This window comes from Saccopteryx bilineata, chromosome 6 (assembly GCF_036850765.1).
Source record: "Saccopteryx bilineata isolate mSacBil1 chromosome 6, mSacBil1_pri_phased_curated, whole genome shotgun sequence".
Lineage (NCBI taxonomy): Eukaryota > Metazoa > Chordata > Mammalia > Chiroptera > Emballonuridae > Saccopteryx > Saccopteryx bilineata.
Window position 1 is genome coordinate 81,739,611 of NC_089495.1, and position 24,033 is coordinate 81,763,643.

At 34.5% G+C, this 24,033-nt stretch overlaps 1 protein-coding gene across 1 annotated transcript in view; it reads left to right on the forward strand.

Annotated features, from left to right (window-relative positions):
* KLHL1 (kelch like family member 1) overlaps positions 1-24,033 on the forward strand; it is a 446,827-nt gene that overhangs the window by 362,461 nt on the left and 60,333 nt on the right. The window contains exon 7 of the mRNA XM_066235267.1: positions 2,102-2,326. Coding sequence (XP_066091364.1) covers positions 2,102-2,326 — 225 coding nt within the window. The remainder of the gene's footprint in view (positions 1-2,101; positions 2,327-24,033) is intronic.

The window sequence follows — 24,033 nt, forward strand, 5'->3', positions numbered from 1 at the left end:
TGAAACTCAAATTCTTTGCAAAGTTTTTGATCAAAGTTTGGTTATTAAGAAAAGTGCAATTATTTAAATACTTCCTTGTCTACTCATACCTAGAAAATATGGATATCATGAAATTGAGTTAGTTAGAATTGGGTTACACTATTTACTTCTACCATCTCTTATCAAGACTTAGTCATAAAAAAAAGCTATGTGCATATATGTTTAAATTTTTAGTAATAGATTCATAAAATTCCAATACTATAAAGTTTTGAGAATGCAGGTGACCTTGAAATGATTCAATACTTAGGTTTACCTTGGGATTTTGATTTGTTAATAGTTGAAGAAAAATTTAATGTAAAATATAATAAATATATTGAAGCATAAAATAAGTACATTTGCTTAAGTAATGTATGTTGAATTACTAATAATATCAGATGACTTCTGAACATTACAACTTATTTTTATTCTAAAAGGAGTAATACTTTTATAATACTTCATATTTAGTTGTATAGAAATTAGCTCATTTTTAATAACATCAGAAAATAGATTTAATTCATCTAACTCAATATTATTATTGCTTTTTGTTACCAGTGAATAAAAATTGAGCATAAGTTATATAATTTTTGCTTCAATTAAAAAAACTTCTACAAAGTTGTTTATACATGTTTAGTTTATTGCTGGTTAGGCTTTAAAAAGAAAATTAGTCCTCTAAGAAATGTTTTCCCTAATTTGTAAACTTTTATTACATTATCAGTAAAATAGATTTTTAGTTTATTAACTGAAAGTACATAGCATTTTGACTTCTTCTGTAGGGATATTTAATCACTGAAGATGAAACATATGTGAATGTAAGCCTGAAAATTAAGATCAAACACTAAAACAAGACTGAGATTTATTTTCATATCTTAAAATTAACTTTTAAAACTTTCTGTTTTTTAATGCATAAGATACATTTAAGGAGAAACCTAGTAAATAATTTATTAATTTAACATGTTCACTCTCAGATAATGTATTTAAAAATACTTTAGCCTGACCAGGCAGTGGCACAGTGGATAAAGCGTCAGACTGGGATGCAGAGGACCCAGGTTCGAGACCCTGAGGTCGCCAACTCGAGCACGGGCTCATCTGGTTTGAGCAAAAGCTCACCAGCTTGAACCCAAGGTCACTGGCTCGAGCAAGAGGTTACTTGGTCTGCTGAAGGCCCGCCGTCAAGGCACATATGAGAAAGCAATCAATGAACAACTAAGGTGTTGCAACACACAATGAAAAACTAATGATTGATGCTTCTCATCTCTCTTCGTCCCTGTCTATCCCTCTCTCTGACTCTTTCTCTGTCTCTGTAAAAGAAAAAAAATACTTTAATACATTTTTTTCTGGCCAGAATTATATAATATACTTTTTTTGTTGTTGTATTTTTCTGAAGCTGGAAACGGGGATAGACAGTCAGACAGACTTCTGCATGCGCCCGACCGGGATCCACCCTGCACGCCCACCAGGGGACGATGCTCTGCCCCTCCGGGGCGTCACTCTGTCACGACCAGAGCCACTCTAGCACCTGGAGCAGAGGACAAGAAGCCATCCCCAGCGCCCGGGCCATCTTTGCTCCAATGGAGCCTCGGCTGCGGGAGGGGAAGAGAGAGACAAAGAGGAAGGAGAGGGGGAGGGGTGGAGAAGCAGATGGGCACTTCTCCTGTGTGCCCTGGCCGGGAATCGAACCCGGGACTTCTGCACGCCAGGCCGACGCTCTACCACTGAGCCAACTGGCTAGGGCTAATATACTTTTTTTAATGGTGAACAGCCATAGCAGAAAGTTGTAAATTCAAATGACGGAACTGTGTTATGTCCAAAAAAATGTTGATAGTTTAGCGTGAGACCATTATGAAGTTCAAACAATCTAAACATTTGTGTCTATTTTGATCCTACTATACAACAAGTAGAGAAAATAGAGTAGTAGTTGAATTACTACTCCCTTGGTTTTTTTGGGATACTTTCATTAAGAAAAATGATGTGACAAGAATGTTTTCACATACTAAATTTTTAATGCTAATAATTTGTACACCTTGGGCAGGTTGTATATTCTAGTAGTCGTAAACAGTGACTATATGATTTTATGTTTTATCAGGAGCTACAACCATAGAGAAATATGACCTCAGGACAAATTTGTGGATCCAGGCAGGGATGATGAATGGCCGGAGATTGCAGTTTGGTGTGGCTGTTATTGATGACAAACTTTTTGTAATTGGTGGTCGAGATGGCTTAAAGACATTGAACACTGTTGAATGTTACAATCCCAAAACCAAGACTTGGACTGTCTTACCACCGATGTCAACACATAGACATGGTCTAGGTAAGATTTCTTACTTTACTAATACTATTTTTAGAAGCATTTTACTGATAGTGAACATATATGTAAAAGTATAATATTATTGCCATCAGTTTTTATTAACTTTAGGTAAACTGTGAGCTTATTTGGAATACTTAAAAATTGTTCTGACATTTTCCTATGTTGATTAATGTGCATTAAACCATTGAGAGAGATGTTAAAGAAACCAAAATGAGTAGACCTCAAGTATCCATCAACTTTTCACATTCTGACTTTCATTCAATATGTAAAATTTGATATAAAAATGCAGAACTATTATGGAAAGGGCAAAGTAATACATCTCAGATAGAGAAATAGTTAATGTGGATTGAGGAAGGCCATAAATACAACTCATTCCATGTTACTGGATAGGCAAGTCTTTCTAACTTTGCATTTAATTTATTATACCTTGAAAAATCCAATGGGAAAAGGCAATGCAGGTTTAGAGAAAGAATCACTCATCAATTGGCACCAGGGGTCAACATGATTAGATATAATTGACCTTTACTGTGGAGGAACCTCAAGCTGGGGACACTATACTCATATGTCAAAGATCTGGTTGTGAGTCTTCTCTTGAATCTCCCATTTAATATTGACATGATTTGGGGCCAGGACTTAAATGATGAGCCTTAGTTTTCTTATTTACTGCCAATTCAAGGTTAATAAGTAGAAAGTTAAAAATCGAATGATGATAGTGGATATGAAATCAGTTTATATATTATAAAGTTTTATGCAAATATTTTAAAAAGAAAAATTTAATATTCAAATAGTTCTTAAATTTGCATTTTGTATCATGGGGATCGTATGAAGTGCAAATTACTTTTTTTGAAGACCTATAATATTCCAGAGAGTTGACTAAGTGCCTTTCATATATTTTGAATATAAACATTAAAGATATATCAAGGTTTAATTTCAAACTCCATGATTTAGATATTAATAGGCAAGCAAAATTAGAGAACATTTCAAAAAGAAATACTAATGATAGTTTAACTTTGAGATCTCCAACTCTGCATTTCCCATTCTTGTCTACTCTACCATCAATCTAAGCTAAAATAAAAAATAAATTACAATTTACCTTTTTTTTTTGTATTTTTCTGAAGTTAGAAGGGGGGGAGGCAGTCCAACTCCTGCATGCACCTGACCAGGATCCACCCCACATACCCACCAGGGGGTGATGCTCTGCCCATAAGGGGTGTTGCTCCATTCTAGCCTCTGAGGCAGAGACCATGGAGCCATCCTCAGCATCCAGGCCAACTCTACTCCAATAGAGCCTTGGCAGTGGGAAGGGAAGAGAGAGACAGAGAGGAAGGAGAGGGGGAGGGGTGGATAAGCAAATTGGTGCTTCTCCTGTGTGCCCTAGCCGACCAGGAATCAGACCCAGGACTTCCACACGCAGGACTGCTGCTCTGCTGCTAAGCCAACTGGCCAGGGCACAATTTACCTTTTGATCTTCTTCCTTCTTCTTTCTTTTTTTCAGTTTACTTATTAGTAGGGTTAGAAAAAATAAATTTCTGAGAAAGTTTAAGTTATAAAATTCTGTGTTGCATATAAAAGCCATATAATTTTTTTAAATCACATGAAACCAATTTAGAATATGAAAATCATAAACAAAATTATTTTTCCTAGATAATAGTCATGGATGTAAAAGGATTCTTATATATTTTAAAATATATATTGGAGAATTGTGGTCTTCATATTTATGTAAAAACTCTATGTGCTGTTTTTATTAGCTAGATAGCTACAAACTACTTCTCAGTTTTGGAGGGGATATAGTGAATAAACAGTTTGGATTGGAATATTTGTAATTGAGTGTTCCTCCTTTCTCTGTTTAGACAATGCAATTCTTTTCTATTAAGGACTGCTAAAGTTCAACTATGTAACTTATCTGCATGTCAAGGGAACGTGATGTCATTTCATGTGCTTAAACTGTACCAGTTGATAGTTTGCCTCAAATCCTATCATACTGACCCAGTGCTGAGCAAGATGGTAATCTTCTGTAGTATCCTTTAGTTTATCTTATTTGTTAGAGTTTGTTTTAAAGGTATATGTGGAAGTAAGGCTACATTAAAACTTATATGTTGTCAAGTAACACTGTGGGGCAGCTGTGTTAGCTTGCGCTCTGATGTACCAGCTGCAAGCACTTTGCTTGATTAGCACATGAGCATGTGGCAGCGCCACATGTGTGTGGCCTATATAAGGCTATGGGTGCTTGCGCTAGAGATAGATAGGGCATTGTGGATATGCGATTGCCTGTCCGCCACTGTGAGGGGTCATTTTGCTGTTTGTTGCCTGAGAGATGGTTTTCCCTGCCTGTGTGCTTGTCCACCATTGTGAGACTTTATTAAACGGAATGGCCCAACCCTTTCCAGCTCTTCATTTTTTCTACTGTCTGCCCAAATCCACTGTGAACCTGCATATGCATGGCGATGGCGGCAACCCCTGGCATTACAATCACAAACATCTAAAATGTAACGTAGCTTTTCCACAAGTTTTAGGGACTCAGTAGCAACTCTAATAGTTGATTATTCTCATGAATAAGCCCCTCCTATTTTGTAATTCTTGTTTTGCTTCAGTTCTATTATCCAGTGGATCACCTCTCCTCTGTATTACATGCTATCATGCTATCGGGTTTTTCTGCGTTTTACTACCTAGTGGTTTTTTATTTGTCAGTTTTTTTTTTATTTTTTTTATTTTTTTTATTTTTATTTTTTACAGAGGCAGAGATAGACAGGGACAGACAGACAGGAACGGAGAGAGATGAGAAGCATCAATCATCAGTTTCTCGTTGTGCGCGTTGCGACTTCTTAGTTGTTCATTGATTGCTTTCTCACATGTGCCTTGACCGTGGGCCTTCAGCAGACCGAGTAACCCCTTGCTGGAGCCAGTGACCCTGGGTCCAAGCTGGTGAGCTCTTTGCTCAAGCCAGATGAGCCCGCGCTCAAGCTGGCGACCTCGGGGTCTCGAACCTGGGTCCTTCCGCATCCCAGTCCGACGCTCTATCCACTGCGCCACCACCTGGTCAGGCTATTTGTCAGTTTTTTAATGAATTTTCTACTACAGAACTCAGCAAAATCTGACCTGAGTTAGTAAGTAATAGCATAGCATAAGGCATCATTCTGGGTGCAGTTTTCATTTCAGAGTGCCTCACAGGTCGCTAGCAATGCCCAGTACATAGAAAACTGCCTTGACTAGGATGCCAAGCCAGGTTCAATCAGTTGAAGCTAGATTGATATTTACACAAGACACGTGTGTGTTCTCTGATGAACCAGTGTTTCCTTTATGATCAATCACATTCCTTATGATCAGTTGAAGCTCAGCAAGTTCAGCATCATGTATTATACTCAAATGAATTTAGCATCCTCGGTTTAAGATTCCTATTCCTTCAATACTGTATAATGGTCTTTGATTTACCTTTTCTCTTCTGGGCACTTCTATTACATAAATGTTAATATTTCTTACCTAAGGCAGCATATCTCTTAAACTTAATTTTTATTTTTATTTATTTATAAATAAGTATAATATTCAGTCTCTCAAATTATTTTTAATGTGTGTGCATCATGATATTAATTGTATGTATTGATCTCAATTAATCTGTTTATGCATTCTGACTGTCCTTACTTGGTACTATATTATAATTGCTTTCATTTTTTAATGGTTTCAATAACTTTCCTTATTTCTGTGAGACAATCTATTATGCCTTTTTCAAATTCTTGTCTCCCCCTTTAATTATTTATTTTTTATTTATTAGAAGTGGTCATCTTCTTCCTTCTCTTTCTCTAATTCCTCCAAGAGGTTCCCTTTTCTCCTTCTCTTCTGAGTTTCACCTCTTCTTCTTCTTACTCCTCTTTCTCATCTTCATCCATTTCTTCTTTCTTTTCTGTTCTCCTCTTCTAATCCTATTTAACAGTCATTCTAAGCATTAGAATTTGTCATTTTCAACTGTGTACTAATATACGATACTTTGGAAAACTGTATAAAGAGCTAAGGAATTTGTCAATGTTTGTGTCCTCTCTAAACATTCAAGATTGGATAGGGGAATTACAAATGAGCATAGAGCTTTGACCCTGCAGGCTAACTTTGCCCAACATCTGCTGTAATTCCTAACCTGTAGATCTCAGGGGTACACCTATTTACCTACATGTGCACATAAATTTCCTTGAACATTTTGTTTTTATCTTTGATGCCCACACCATAGTGCTGAGAGCTGAGATGGATGGGGCACGTTCTGGACCAGCAAGTCTGTTTGCATCCAAGCTGGGCTCTGATGACAACCCTATGCTATCCAACAACTTATGGCCAGCTCTGCACAGGCACTGATATTTCACGGCATAGAGTGCAGAAGACGCAGTATTGCTTCTGAAGAGAACACTATGTGATAGGACAAATAGCACAAATTAAGTTGTCCTTCAAGATAGTCCCCCAAGACAGCTCCTTCAATTTTTGACTCACTCAGAAACCAGCAAATGAATTCTAGTTTTCTATTTGCTTTTTAGAATTTTTGTTAGTTTTTCAAACGCATACCATGAATCTCCCTTTGATATAATCACCAAGATTGGTTTTGAATGTAAACCAACAGCTGCCTGAGCTAATTTTCTATCTTTTTCAGAAACTAAAATGTTTCAAATTATTTTCCACATAGTGAATAATTGCCTACACTGTGGTAATAGTGGGATTACAAAATTGATTATACGATTTCATACTACATGTTCAAGTGAAAAGGAGCTAGACTCTAAAGTAATATTTAAAAAATATAAAATTAAATTTAAAAATATTTTATTTGACCCATATAACTGCCCCTCCAGAGTTTGTATAAAATAAACTTGTATGATTTTACGAGAAAGCCAAATGAGTTCTCTGGTTGCTAATGATGATTATGTGATCAAAAATATTTCATAATTATCAATAAATGAAAAAGGCACCTTCCGCTGCATAAAATAGCATATAAAGACTATATCTATATTAAGTTTCTTACACAAGGAAGTGATATAACTACCTAGAGGACTGAATTAATTAAGAGCACAGTTTGCTAAATAAGCTAAGAGTTTTCATTTTAACATTTATGTCTTTGAGGCACATATCTATATATTATGAAATTTTTACCACATTTCATATTCTAAGAAACTGAATAACACATTGCTTCAATACAATGTTTACAATTAAGTTTTTTAAGAAAAAATTGATAAAGAGTAATATAGTACATTTATTAAGATTTTTTAAATGACATGCACCATGTTGTATGTTAAATTTATGGTAATGGCTCTTTTTGTTTTTGTGTTTCTAGTTTTCTTTTGATAAAAATTACATACCATAAAATAAAAGGTTTAACATATAGAGTTGATACTATTTGATTATATTGACAGAATTTTCAGCCATCACCATTATCAAATCCTAAAACATTTTTGTTATACTAAAAAGAACACCTGTACAAGAATAGCAGTTAATCCTTATTGTCCCATCTATCTAGCTTTCACAACAATTAATCTATTTTTTGTCTTTATGGAAATGCCAATTTTTGGATATTTCATATAAATAGCATATAATTTTTGGCCTTTTATATATAGTTTTTCTTACATAGCATAATATTTTTTTATATAATAATTTTATTTTTTTAATGGGGTGACATCAATAAATCAGGATATATATAATTCAAAGATAACAAGTCCAGGTTATCTTGTCGTTCAATTATGTTGCATACCCATCACCCAAAGTCAGATTGTCCTCTGTCACCTTCTATCTTGTTTTCTTTGTGCCCCTCCTCCTCCCCCTTTCCCTCTCCCTTTCCCCCCTCCCCCCCATAACCACCACACTCTTATCAATGTCTCTTAGTTTCACTTTTATGTCCCACCTACGTATGGAATAATGCAGTTCCTGTTTTTTTCTGATTTACTTATTTCGCTACGTATCATGTTATCAAGATACCACCATTTTGCTGTAAATGTTCCGATGTCATCATTTCTTATGGCTGAGTAGTATTCCATAGTGTATATGTGCCACATCTTCTTTATCCAGTCATCAATTGACGGGCTTTTTGGTTGTTTCCATGTCCTGGCCACTGTGAACAATGCTGCAATAAACATGGGGCTGCATGTGTCTTTATGTATCAATGTTTCTGAGTTTTGGGGGTATATACCCAGTAGAGGGATTGCTGGGTCATAAAGTAGTTCTATTTTCAGTTTTTTGAGGAACCACCATACTTTCTTCCATAATGGTTGTACTACTTTACATTCCCACCAACAGTGTATGAGGGTTCCATAGCATAATATTTTTTAACAGTCATCTATTTTGTAGCATGTATCAATACTTCATTCCTTTATGGCTGATAATATTCCATTGAGAACTTACCACATTATACTTATACATTATCAGTAGAAGGACATTTTGGTTGTTTTCACTTTTGGACTATTATGAATAAAATGACTATGAACATTCATGTATACATTTTTGTGAGGATATATGTTTTCAGTTCTGTTGGATATACACAGAAGAGGAGGATTGGTGAGTCCATCTTTAACTTATGGAAGAACAGTCAAGTTGCTTTCATAATGGTTACATCGTTTTCTGACTCCTCAGCAATGTATGAGGATGCCAATTTTCTCACATCTCTTCCAAACCTTGTCATTATCCATTATTTTTTATTACAATATTTGTAGTTTTTATAATAAATTGGCATCTGTTGTGATCTTATAGGCATATTTCTTTTGTGTGTGTGTGTGTGTGTGTGTGTGTGACAGAGACAGAGAGAAGGACAGATAGGGACAGACAGACAAAAAGTGAGGGAGATGAGAAGCATCAATTCTTCACTGCAGCACCTCAGTTGTTCATTGATTGCTTTCTCATATGTGCCTTACTCGAGGGGATACAGCAGACCACGTGACCCTTGCTCAAGCCAGAAACATTGGGCTCAAGCTGGTGAGCTGTGCTCAAACCAGATGAGCCCTCACTCACACCTGCGATCTCAGTGTTTCAAACCTGAGTCCTCTGCGTCCCAGTCTGATGATCTACCCACTGTGCCACCACCTGGTCAGGCCTTATAGGCATCTTCCTAATAAGTAATTTTGAAAAACTTTTCATGTGCTTATTGATAATTTATATATCTTCCTTGGATAAATCTCTACACAAATAGTTTTTCCATTTTTTGTTTGAAATAGTTTTTTTATTATTCAATTGTAATTGTTCATTTTATATTCTGTTAATAAGTTTTCTATTTTAACTTTCTTGATAGTGTCCACTAAAACACACAAATTAACTTAATAAGGTTAAATTTAATGTTTTTCTTTTATTGCTTGTGCTTTTGGTAGCATATCTGAGAAAAATATTGTTTAATCTGTGTCCATGAATATATATGCCTATGTTTTCTTTCAGAAATTTTATATTTTCAGTTCTTAAACAATAAAACACATTTTGAGCTATTTTTTTTCTTCCTATGGTGTGAGACAGTAGTCCATCATTATTGTTTCATATGTTGTTCCAGCCCTATTTGTTTTAAAGAATTATTTTTTTCATTAAATTATCTTGGCACCTTTGTCAAAAATCAATTGTTCATAAAAGAAAGTTTATTTTTGGACTCTCATTTCTATTCCACTAATATCTATGTCTATCCTTATCCCAGCACCACACTGTCTTATTGTAACTTTTTAGTAAGACTTGTAAATGAGTAGTATTAGCCCTCTGACTTTGTTCTTCTTTTTAAGATTTTTTAGGCTTTTTTGAGCCTTTTGCATTTCCAAACAAATTTCAGAATGAGTGTATCAACTTCTGCAAAACAGCATCAGGGATTCAGATATTGATTGGACTGATCTGTAGATCAATTTGTCAGGTTTGCCACATTAACAATACTAAGTTTTCCAATCAATGAACATTAGAAGTCATTCCATTTATTTAGGTCTACATTCTTGTATTTCTGTTAAATTTATTGCTAAATTGTCTATTCTACTTTATTTTATTGTACATGGAATAGATTCTTATGTTTATTTTCAGGATTTTTATTACTAGTGTATAGAAATACAATTTAAATGTGTGTAATGAACTCATATCCTGAAACCTTGAGGAGCATTTTTATTAGATTAGTCATTTTCATAGATTTTTTTATGATTGTATATAATAAAGTAGTTTTATCTGACAAGAAAAATGATTTTACTTTTTTAAAAATCATATGATTTTTATTTTATTTATTAGTTTATTTACCATGGCAATACCTCTAATACACTAGTGAATAGAACTGGCAATAGAAAACATTGTTGGCTTGCTCTTAAATTAGGGGAAAATAGCTCTGTCTTTTGCCATTAAATAAAAAGTTATCAAACTTTTTAGTAAACGCTCTTTATCAACTTACAGAAGGTCCTTTATACTCTTAGTTAGTTAAGAGTTTTATCATGTACAGGTATTAGATTTTATCAAGTACTTTTACTACATCTATCGAAAAGAACATGTACTTTTTCTTTGTTCTATCAATAGTATATTACATTGATTGATATTTGTATAGTAATCCATCTGAACTTCTTTACATAAGTCTCTCTTATTGGCTGTGGTGTATAATTTTTTTTTTTTTTGTATTTTTCTGAAGTTGGAAACGGGGAGGCAGTCAGACTCCTACATGCATTCAACCGGGATCCACCCAGCACGCCCACCAGGGGGCGATTTTCTGCCCATCTGGGGCATCACTCTGTTTCGACCAGAGCCATTCTAGCACCTGAGGCAGAGGTCACAGAGCCATCCTCAGTGCACAGGCCAACTTTGCTCCAATGGAGCCTTGGCTGCGGGAGGGGAAGAGAGAGACAGAGAGGAAGGAGAGGGGGAGAGGTGGAGAAGCAGATGGGCATTTTTCCTGTGTGCCCTGGCCGGGAATCGAACCTGGGACTCCTACATGCCAGGCCGACACTCTACCACTGAGCAAACCAGCCAAGGCCTTCTTTTTATATATTTCTGTATTTGCTTTGCTAGTATTATGTCCAAGACTTTGCATCTGTATTTATAAGGGATATTGCTCTATAATTTTCTTGTGATATCATTGTCTAGTTTGAGTATCTGGCTTCACAGAATGAGTTAAAAATATTCACTGATTTTCTGTCCTGTGGAAGGGTTTATGAAAGATTGGTGCTCATATTTTATTTAACACTTAGTAGAATTTATTACTAAAGCTATGGAAGCCTGGGCTTTACTTTATGGAATGTCTTTAAATCATTAATCACTTTTTATTATTCTGTTCACATTTTCCAGTTTTTCTTGAAAGTTAATGACTTTCTAGGACTTGGTCCATCTTATCTAAGTTGTCTAAATTGTTGGCATACAATTATTAGAGTAGTTCTTATAACTCATTTTATTTTTATAAGATTGGTTATAATGTTTCCTACTTTATTTCTGATTTTAATAATTAAACGTTTCTCTCCTTATATCTTATTCAGTGTAGGTAACATTTAGCAATATTGTTCATCTTTACAAAGAATCAACTGCTTGTTTTATGTTTTCTACTGTCTTTTAATGCACTATTTATTTATATTCATCTTTTATAGCTATATATTTTGTACAGCTATATATTTCTATGTAAGCAATGACTTAGTTGTATTTCATAAGTTTTGGAGTTTTGTGCTTTCATTTTCCTCTAAAACTGTTTTAAATTATTTTTTATTTATTTTTTGACCCATTGACTATGTAAGTGTTTTTAATTTCCATGTTTGTTATTGTCATACAAATTACATGTTTATTGTTATACATCCATCAACACAGTTTTAAAGCTATTGTTTTATGAAATTACATTTTGAGTAAGATAAGAGAAAATAATAATAATAAAAAAGATAAGAGAAAATATAGTTATAAACAAAAAAATAGATTTATACTTATTTTTATATTTACCATACCTGAGCTCTTAATTCTTCATTTGGATTTGTGTTTTTGTAGAAATATTTACCTTTCAGACTGAAGGAATTCTTTTAGTATTTCTTGTAGGACAGATTTGCTGGAAACAAATGCTCTCAATGGTTTCATTTATTTATTATTATTAGTTTTAATCTTGGTATGTGATCATTTACCCCTTATTTTTGAATAATATAGAATTCTTAATTATTCTTTTCTTTAAACACTTCACATATGCCATCTCACTGTCATCTGGCTCCTTGTATCTGATGATAAATGAACTGTTAATTTCCTTGAGGATCCCTTCTATTTAATAAGTTGCTACACTTTTGCTACTTTCGAGAGTCTCTCTTTAGGCCTGGCAGGTTGGCTCAGCAGTAGAGCATCAGCCCGGCGTGTGGAAGTCCTGGGTTTGATTCCTGGCCAGGGCACACAGGAGAAGTATCTGTCTGCTTCTCTACCCTTCCCCCTCTTCTTTATCTCTCTCTTTCCCTCCTTCAGCCAAGGCTCCATAGGAGCAAAGTTGGCCCAGGTGCTGAGGACAGCTCCATGGCCTCCACCTCAGGTGTTAGAATGGTTCTGGTTGCAGTAGAGCAACGACCTGGATGGGCCCCCTGGTGGGCATGCCGGGTTGATCCCTGCAGGGTCTTTCTGCCGCCCCTCCCTTCTCACTTTGGAAAAATACACAAAAAAAGAGTCTCTCTTTATCTTTGGCTTTTGACAGTTTGTGAAGTGTCTTCTTTTACTTGAGCTCAGCTCTCTGTCTCAATGCAGAGTTATAAACTGCCTACTGAAGTGTTGAAAGAATGCTTTACCATGCACTCTGAGCTCCTCAGCAAAGGCGAGTTTTCTTTCTCGTTCCCCATTAGGAGGCCTTAGTAGAGGTGCTGAAGAAGACGTCTCTCCAAGACATTAGACAAGAAGATCTCAAAATAAGGGTGTCTGAGTTAGGAAAGCAACTATGTGAAGAGCATGATCAGCCAGAGGTGTCTGAGTTTTGACTGCAGCTCCTCTGAAAGATTGCACTGCAGTACATTGCCTGGACACCAAGGAAAGCATCTCTATTGCCCGGGAAAGACTTTGTAATCACCTATGACCAAGTCTGATAATTCACACATATATTTTTACAGAGAGCTGAACTCCTTATGCCTTAATCTGCACTTATTGTTTACACATATCTTCAAGGTCAGCGAGAGAGGAGAGTTTAATACTTTCTCATATTTTACTGAACATGTGAACAATCCTGAATATGCACATGACCTTCAGGAATACCAGGAATGTGTCCATCTTTTCAGCTCACCACCCATGGACATCTCATTTCTCAGCTCTATTTATAAGGTTTTTAGTCAGCTATTTGTTTGCCCCAACTGTTTTCACACATCAGCCAGCTGTGATGTTAAATACAGTTGACCCTTGCACAACGCAGGGGATAGGGGCACCAAGCTTCTGCACAGTCAGAAATTCTTTATAACTTATGTTTGCACTCTGCCTGCTTGGAATCCCAACTGGAGATAGGAAATATTGTTTTTGATCTTAAATTGATTGAATCCATAGATGCAAAATCTAGTGGCCAACAATGGCCAACTATCTATTGAAAAAAATTCACAAATATAAATATACAGTTCAAACCAGTGTTATTCAAAGGTTAAATATAATTGTCATTATGTGTTTTGTTTTGTTTTCACACACTGTGGACGTTTTTAATAAAAAGAAACGTTGATCACGTGAGAGAAGACGAAGTCCCATAAGTGAAAGTTTCTAGAAACCTGCCAGACAGGTCAGATAATAACACTCTCCTGAGGAACTGATGTATGAGGAACTTCCACATCTATCCAGCCTTGTCCAGTGGCAGCGAGGTGTCTATATTTCATGACTAGCTCTCTTGTGAGGTTGTTGACTTTCAAGGTTACTACTGTAAAGCTTAGGAGGAGGTGATGGGAATAGAACATGCTTAAAAATCAAAAACTTTAATGTTCTTATCTGTATTCAGCTGTTTTTTTTTTTTTTGAGTAAATGTTCATCAAATATCTTTAAGCCTTAACTTCTTTTCCAGAGTTTATGTTTGTTTGTTTTTGACCATGTTCTTATTCCTTTCATGAAGTAGTGGATCTTTCTAGGTCCTTGGTCTCTCATTGCTGCAGAATCTGACAGTAAGAATTGTTTTTGCATAAGTACAATATGCAGATACTGACTAGTTCATGAGCAAAAGGAGCCTCATGAAATCATAATGATTATTAAAAGCTTAGAGATGACATATGTGGTCTTCCCATCATCATCAGGAAAATATTTTCAAAGAAATGAAAATAATACTTACATTGACCTTTTGTTGACAATGGTAAATGCTGCCTCTTCCTATTACAAGGGAAGGTCATCTACTCTTGAGCTGAAAAAACAAATGCAGAAATAAAAACACATAATGTATGAATCCCCAAACTGTGCACTTTAACAAAACAAAACAAACAAACAAAACATAATAGCTAACTTAGAAAATTGGTTGAATGTTCTGAAACAACTAACACCAAGACAGACCTGGCGGTTAATTCAAGAAAAAAATTACATCTTTTTGAAAGTCTAGTTAGGACAAAGATGCTACCATGGAGGACAATGGAGTTGACATCTCTGCTTCTATGTACCCTTAATCTGGAAATAACTTTGAGTTACACTGCCTTAGAAACTACATACTGCCGCAAACTTTGCCAAATCAAAAATTAAACAAAATTTTACTTTCCTTCTTTGCTTTGCTCAATCCAGTTTAAAGTCATCTTGGGAGCACCATATTGGTCAAGCTTAATTTATAGGTACAAACATTAATTGATTTTTCAGAGTCAGGAAAAAGGAAGTAATTTAACTTATTTAAATTAATAAAATTCTTGAAATTATATATGAATAAAAGGAACCCAATATGACATTCACTATGAGTATTTTCACAGGCTTTTAGAAACTATACTTATAACAACAAGTACTAAATAGATTGAAGACAATATTAACATAATGGCTCCTTGCATTTATTTGCATTCGAATCTATTAGACTAGAATATCTAATATTAAACTGTCAGATTTCATTGTCTTAAAAAATATTTGTTTTAGCTTAATCCATTTCTCCAATTACGTCAAGATATGTTTGTCCTTTTCATGTCTCTTTTACTTTAAAATTAGTTTTCTCATAAGACCAAGAGGGCCTATGTTTCTTTACAATAGTTCTGTCTTCAGAGTTTTTAAATTTTTCACAAGGAAACAAAATTTAGAACTGTCTATTCAGTTTTATGTATCAGATATTACAATACATATAATGGGTATTTGGAATGCCAATAGCCTCTTGATAATATATATTCTAATACACATTCTCAAATGTACATACTCAAATATATATGCAGACATATAATATCCAATAATTATGCATGTCTGATTGATAAAATAGGAAATTTATTTCTATTTGAAACTATTATATTTGAATAAACAGAAAATCATAATAAGGCTACCTTATTACTTATGCAGATGTGATATAGACATAGACATGCATGTAAGTTTCAAAAATATTTTGAAACTTACTGTTTTACTTTCATTTTATTAGTTGCTCTTGAAAATATCACACCACGAGTAATGCCAGCAAAAAAGAAACAAATGAAGGGGGCCAGGTACAGAAGGGAAACAACAGCAAATTCTGTGACTCTTCTCAACAGAATGTGATCTTATATACTCTGATTTATAAACTATGAATATTAGTAAAATTCTCATAATATATTTAGTCTTCTCTAATCCTGTTACTTGTTAAATTCTAATATTAGATATTCTCTGGTGGCTTTCTACTGAACTATGTTTTGCTTAAATAACCATTTATTAAAGACTTTTTAAATGTTAATAATTTTACTAGGTGTTGAAGTAAAAGAGATGAATAAAAAACAATACCTACCTTCAAAGTTATACACACTAATTATATGCACTAGTTGTAAATTATTTTACAATAAAAATTATATATTTAAGTATAGATATTACTTTAGTTAATCTATTCTTAATTTTCAGAAGTAAAATTTTAAAAATCTGAAAAAATTCAACATGATTCCTCTATGATCTGTGAATATACTATCTTATAAATAATCAAAAATTATATTTTTTCTTCCACATAGTATTTTACTAAGTATTGTGCAGTGTTGTTTAGAATTTGTGAACTGAGTGGAAATAATTTCCTTTTCGGTACTGTGCGTTGATAAAATGCCAAAGGCTAATAGAACACATTAGAGAACATTGGCCCTTGAATATAGCCTCTGAATAAAATCAGTTTCTCCTTTATGAGAAACTTTTAGAGATGTACCTGTTTGATCTTGGAGTCACAGTATTTTTCCCACAAGAATATTGTAAGTAGGTTTTTTTTCTGTGATCAAATGTTAGAAGTCTATATTTAATTTACAGAATAACAATAACAAATGTGCATGCATTTTTTAACAATCTTACACTTGCTCTAGTTTACATTTCTTTCCTTGTTTTGCTATTTTTAGCACCTAATTTTAATCAAAAGTATCAATCTCTATTTTATATATAATATTTTTAGAATTACCTTATTTTTTAATATTACAATAGGTATTAAGTTAAAGATAAAGTTAGCAGAATTAGTTTAGTTAAATACAAGAAAGATTTGTGAAAAAAATGTTAATTGGTTAAATCATTCAACAAATCATACAATTGTACTACTCTATACTATAATATTCATGTTAGAATAAGAAGATGAATAAGATATTGTAGTAAAAAATCTTACACTTGAATGAGGAGACTGAAAAGTTAAAAGACAATTAAAATGAAGTGTATTTTTGTTTTATTTTGTTTTTTACAGAGACAGAGAGAGAGTCAGAGAGTGAGACAGACAGGCAGGAATGGAGAGATATGAGAAGTATCAATCATCAGTTTTTCGTTGCAACACCTTAGTTGTTCATTGATTGCTTTCTCATATGTGCCTTGACCATGGGCCTTCAACAGACTGAGTAACCCCTTACTCGAGCCAGCGAGCTTGGGTCCAAGGTCCAAGCTGGTGAGCTTTGCTCAAACCAGATGAGCCTGCACTCAAACTGGCGACCTCAGGGTCTCAAACTTGGGTCCTCCACATCCCAGTCCAATGCTCTATCCACTGCGCCACCACCCAGTCAGGCTAAAATTAAATGTTTTAAGTACAATAAGTCATAGTGTTATGATTATACTGTAAGTCTAATCGATAATTAAGAAAGGTCCCTAAACAGAAGTAATGCCTAAACTGAACCATAAAGGATTAATAGTCAGACAAATTGAATTAAAAATACAATTACATTAATAAGTGAAATGTGTAAAATACAATATGAAAAGAAATACAGAATACTTGAGTAACATACCACAAGGTTATTAGAAAGCAAATTAGTTTAAATGATGTTAGATTACCACATGAATATTATTTTTAAATATGAAATATGTTTTTCCATATTTAATTTACAGCACAAAACATGAAGAAGAATATATAATATAACCTCTATCATAATATTTTATTGGAATTTTTATTTAAATAATAAAATATTTATTTTGAAGTAATTGTCCATGTTTGACCATGTATATTTGAATTTAACCCAATTTTAAAATAATAAAGATATAAATTCACCTGATATGCTTGAATAGAGAACGAATGAGATTGGATTTTTAGAGGGCAATCAGGTTACTCAAGAGAATCGCTCAGAAAGAGAAGAAACTATATTATTAACAGAGAAGAAACTATATTAAATTAGCTGCAGAAAGCTTACCACTCTAGTTCCTTTTATTCTGGTTTTGACTGCTAATGTATTGCTTGCTTTTGTTTCTGTAGATTTATCTGGGGAGTTGATTTTCTTTCACATTTTTAACCTTTTTATAGCTCTCATCAACCCAAATGACCATGCAAATCATCCATGCCTCAATTTAAAATATATGTTAAAACACTTTTAATAGAAAAATTAAAGTTCTAATGATATCCATCTCAATGTGTATGTGGTAATGGGATGCTTAAGTAATCAAAACAAACAAACAAAAAAATGTAAACTAATAGCTATTTAAACCTACAGAGTGTCTAAGAGAGTATTTGCTCCAGAATTTATTTTACAAATGAGAAATCTCGGGGCGAGAAAGATTAGCTTATTGAAGTTTATATAGCTCATTAGTGGAAAAGCTTGGTTTGGAATTCTTCATAGATAACAAGTTTGTTTTGCTTTGCTTTGCTTTTTGTACTGATTTTCTACCTTCTTGCCATTATATGTTTATTACTATTTCCAGAATATATCAAGGTAATTCTTCACAGTAAATGTGATAAGCATAGGGACAGAGCCAGGTTTTGTGGAGCTTAAAAATAAGATCCTCTTTAAGAACAAGAAATGCAATAGCAATCTGATCATAATGTTAGGGACCCAGAAGGGCCTGCTATGTGAGAGGCTTCGAATCAAGCTTCGTCAGCTTTACAGGAAATCCATCTCAATGAGCAGTTATTAATGTTATCTCTAAAATCATACTTTGCTTTACAATAAGTTATATAATTTGATGTTTTTCTTTTTATAAGGACTGCTAATGATAACAGTATATTACATAGAAATTCATATTGCAATCAAAAGTATATACAATTTATAATTTTCTAAAAATTATTTCCTTTTTCATGTAATGTAGGAAAACCATAAGCATCATGGTCTCTACCAACTGTCTAATAATAAATTAAGTAATGTTTGAAGTATTTTAAATGAATATATAAATTGCCCACTGAAATTCTATGGATAACCATGCTTATGATTGTTGTTAGAGTGACCGATTTGACAAAATATTTTTAAACCTTTTGAATGATTTTCATATGTCTAGTCATTTGAGCAATGCATACAGCTATCCTGAGACTAACTAAATAATTTTGTCATGACCAATGTTATGACACTAAGAAAATGCTCTTGTTAAAAAAAAAAAAAAGAAAAAAAAAAGAAAATGCTCTTGTTTGCAATTTTATTGATGTGAAATTAATTCTGCCCTGTAATCCTTCAGGCACCAGAAAAATACATTTTCCCTAACTTACAACACTACCTGAAAGTGGAATAAAAGACAGTGTGTGTGTATATATATATATATATATATATATATATATATATATACACACACACACACACACACACACACATATGTGTGTGTGTGTGTATGTAAATTTATATGTAGATGAAGTCAGATCACCCTTCTTCATGTGTTTACTAAATCACCTTTGCTTGAATGAAAGCCCAAGGTGATATAGTTTAATTGATTTTAGAGAGAGGAAGGGAGAGAGTGAGAGCAAGACAAGAACATTAATCTGTTCCCATATGTGCCCTGACCTGGGACCAAACTGGCAACCTTTGTGCTCCAGGACAGGGCTCTAAACAACTAAACTATCCAATAGGGCAATGTTCTTTAGTTTTTATTGAGAGACCTATTAACTATTTTTTTTTTTTTTTCATTTTCTTTTCTGAAGCTGGAAACAGGGAGAGACAGTCAGACAGACTCCCGCATGCGCCCGACCGGGATCCACTCGGCACGCCCACCATGGGGCGACGCTCTGCCCACCAGGGGGCGATGCTCTGCCCATCCTGGGCGTCGCCATGTTGCGACCAGAGCCACTCCAGCGCCTGGGGCAGAGGCCACAGAGCCATCCCCAGCGCCCGGGCCATCTTTGCTCCAATGGAGCCTCAGCTGTGGGAGGGGAAGAGAGAGACAGAGAGGAAGGCGCGGCGGAGGGGTGGAGAAGCAAATGAGCGCTTCTCCTATGTGCCCTGGCCGGGAATCGAACCCGGGTCCTCCGCACGCTAGGCCGACGCTCTACCGCTATTAACTAATTTTTAAATTACTATCTAATACAGCAGGGAAGCTAGCTGCTGCTAATAAGAATGGTTTGTAAGCATTTAAACAGTTCTCATGAGAGGTTCAGATTCAGCCCAGGCTGGAGAGTTCAGTTGTTTAGAGCATTGTCCGGAAGTACAGTTTGCTAGTTCCATATCCGGTCAGGGCACAAAAAGAACAGATTGATGTTCTAGTCACTCTTTCTCTCTCTCCTTTTCTCTCTCTCTCTCTCTTTCTTTCTCTCTCAAATCAATGAATTAAAAAAATGAAAACAAATTATAATGAAAAATAAAAAAGAAACTCAGAATCCAGTGTAGACTATTACAAGAGCATCAGCTATGTTAAACATACTGTTTTATATCAATATATTGATAGAAATAATCTGTCCCTTAGTGAAATGTGTTGGTCTGATGTCTTAAGCACCTAACACATACAGGAAACCAAATATTTTCAATGAATTTTTAATTAAAAGGATGTGCCCTATAAACTTGAAGGTATTGCTGTAGTTACTAATTATTTATGTGAGTATTATTATAATAATGTTTAATTTTGCAATATAAATATTTTCTTCAAATTTTTAGGCTTTTGGATCACTACTACCTGGTTTTAAAACAGTGTGGCCTCCAGGTGCCTTTGTAAATGTCATTTTTTTTTAATTTTTTTTTTATTTTTCTGAAGCTGGAAACAGGGAGGCAGACAGACAGACTCCTGCATACGCCCGACCAGGATCCACCTGGCACGCCCACCAGGGGGCGATGCTCTGCCCATCCAGGGCGTCGCTCTGTTGCAACCAGAGCCACTCTAGTGCCTGGGGCAAAGGCCACAGAACCATACCCAGCGCCCGGGCCATCTTTTTGCTCCAATGGAGCCTCGGCTGCGGGAGGGGAAGAGAGAGACAGAGAGGAAGGGGGGGGTGGAGAAGCAGATGGGCGCTTCTCCTGTGCACCCTGGTCGGGAATCGAACCTGGGACTCCTGCACGCCAGGCCAACGCTCTACCACTGAGCCAACCAGCCAGGGCTGTAAATGTCATTTTTTAACAGCAAGCACTCCATGACACTAAATACTTAGGCTTGAGTCCTGCTCTTTGTTATGACTTATCTATTAGTTTTATTAGATGAATTCATCACTTAGCACTCCCAGAAAGAGATTTATACAAAACAGTATTATTTTTTCCCTTTGTCTTGAGAAAGAAATTAGATTGTCTGATCTGATATAGATAAAAATTTGTCCAAAGACATTTCAACTTTTCACAAGACGTGAAGTTTACACTCTTGAAACAATAAAGGTGAAAAATGATGTCCTAGCAAAAATTTCTTCCCTGATAACTTCAGTTAAATAAAAGTTTTAAATGTAGACATTCAAATAGAATTTGGAAGCAGCTTTAGTGGTAAAGTGACTTACACAATGAAAGATAATTCACAGGTCCTCAGTTAAACTTTTACTGAGAGATAGCAGGTTCTGAAAAGTTAATATACAAAAAAATATATAGCTTTAATATGTTGCACTTGAATAGAAAGATATAAGCTATTTATATCTTTTTATCGATTAGTAGAGGGAATTTCAAACTTTGGAATAAAAGAAAAGAACAATGTAAAAACAAACTCAAACTATATTTTATGTTTGGTTAAAGGAAGAGAATAAAGCAAAAATAATTTTTTATTATTTTATCAGACAGTACTATTTGACATTTAAAAATTGTTTTAATTTATTGGTGTGACATTGGTTAATAAAATTATACAGGTTTTAGGTATACAATCTATAAATATCTGTATGTTATATTGTGTGTTCACCGCCCCAAGTCAGGTCTCTCTCCATCACCATCTATCCCCCATCTAACTTCCTTCACCTCCTCCCACCCCCTTTCTCTTCTGCAATCTTTTTTTTTTGGTGTGTGTGTGTGTGTGTATGTGTGTGTGTGTGTGTGTGTGTGTGACAGAGACAGAGAGAGATAGGAAGAGGGGCTGATAGGAACAGACAGACAGGAAGGGAGACAGATGAGAAGCATGAATTCTTTGTTGCACCATCTTAGTTGTTCATTGATTGCTTTCTCATATGTGTCTTGACCGGAAGGCTACAGCAGACCAAGTGACCTCTTACTCAAGCCAGTGACGTTGGGCTCAGGCTGGTAAGCCATGCTCAAACCAGATGAGCCCGTGCTTAAGCTGGCGATCTCAAGGTTTCGAACCTGGGTCCTCTGCATCCAGTCTGATGCTCTATCCACTGCGCAACCCCTTGGTCAAGTTCTCCTGCAATTTTTACACAATTATCTATGTCTATAAATTAATTTTTCTTTGCCTAATTACTTCACCTTATATGCTTGTACTTTCATATCAAAGTTTAATTAAAGCCTTTTTGCATTGGACATTTAAATGCATCTTACAAGCATATATGTATATATGATATCTATAATTTCGTATATGCTTATAAAGAGTAGTACAGTATGATTAATCTTTATCCTTAGTCTGAAAGGCTTAAATTGTAAGATGCTAAATATGTTAAGAAGAGTAATGAAGCATAGTTACTATTCTTTTGAACACACAGATAGCTTTTTTATTTATTGTGTATAAACTCTTTTATAAACCTTAATGTTTTTACAATACAAATATTTGCTTCATTTATATTTTTGTAAAATAGTTATTTTTTAAATATTCAATCTGTTCTAATACCAACTGATAAAGTAAGGTATTATTATGCTAGATTGGAGCTTCAGAGTAAATTTTGCTCATTCAGCAAAGACTTTTCTAGGTGCTAATCAGAAACCTGTGACAAACAAGAGACTGCTCTCATATTGCTTTGGATTTAGGAAAGTAACAGAAACCATGTATTTAATAGCACTTGATTCTAGGACAGATTCTTTCGGGGCATGTATATAATAAGGGAAATACTATACTTACAAATATAAGTATATTTATATTATATAAACATGGTTATAATAGACATAATAAAACCATACCATAGAGATTTGCAAGACTTTTTTGTAACAAAGGTATTGACTTTTATGTGTGCTAATGACACAAAATAATGAGTGTCTCTGAGAAAATAAATTAATTTTATATATATAATACAAATACGTTTTATATAAATATATTAACTTTAGAATATAAGTATTAGGGTTTCTTTGGTAGATATTTGTAGCTTTCAATAGCTGTAGGTAATTGGAGAATCTAATTCTGTTCCCCTCAGACTGTCTGCTATCTGTGTCCATGAAAAAAACTGTGTTAGACAAAAATTTGATGCACATATATGAATATACTTATTTACAAATCAGAGAAACAAGAAAAACTAGATGTACTACTTGATTTGGATACTAAACAAATCATAGCTCTTTGTAATGACATATGGCAAAAACTGTGGTTTAAATTAGACAATAGAATCCTCATATTTGGTTACACCTGAAAAACCTCTTGAACAGGTAATTCTAAAGTCTTTCTTCTTAATCCATGTATTTTAAAGACCACACATTTCACTAAGGGACAGATTATTTGTATCAATATATTGATATAAAACAATAGGTTTAACATAGCTGATGCTCTTGTAATAGTCTACACTGGATTCTGAGTTTCTTTTTTTATTTTTAATTATACTTTGTTTTCATTTTTTTTTAATTCATTGATTTGAGAGAGAAAGAAAGAGAGAGAGAGAAAAGGAGAGAGCGAAAGAGTGACTAGAACATCAATCTGTTCTTTGTGTGCCCTGACCGGAGATGGAACTAGCAAACTGTACTTCCGGACAATGCTCTAAACAACTGAACTCTCCAGCCTGGGCTGAATCTGAACCTCTCATGAGAATTGTTTAATGCTTACAAACCACTCTTATTAGCGGCAGCTAGCTTTCCTGCTGTATTAGATAGTAATTTAAATATTAGTTAATAAGTCTCTCAATAAAAACTAAAGAACATTGCCCTACTGGATAGTTCAGTTGTTTAGAGCCCTGTCCTGGAGCACAAAGGTTGCCAGTTTGGTCCCAGGTCAGGGCACATAAGGAAACAGATCAATGTTCTTGACTCACTCCCACTCTC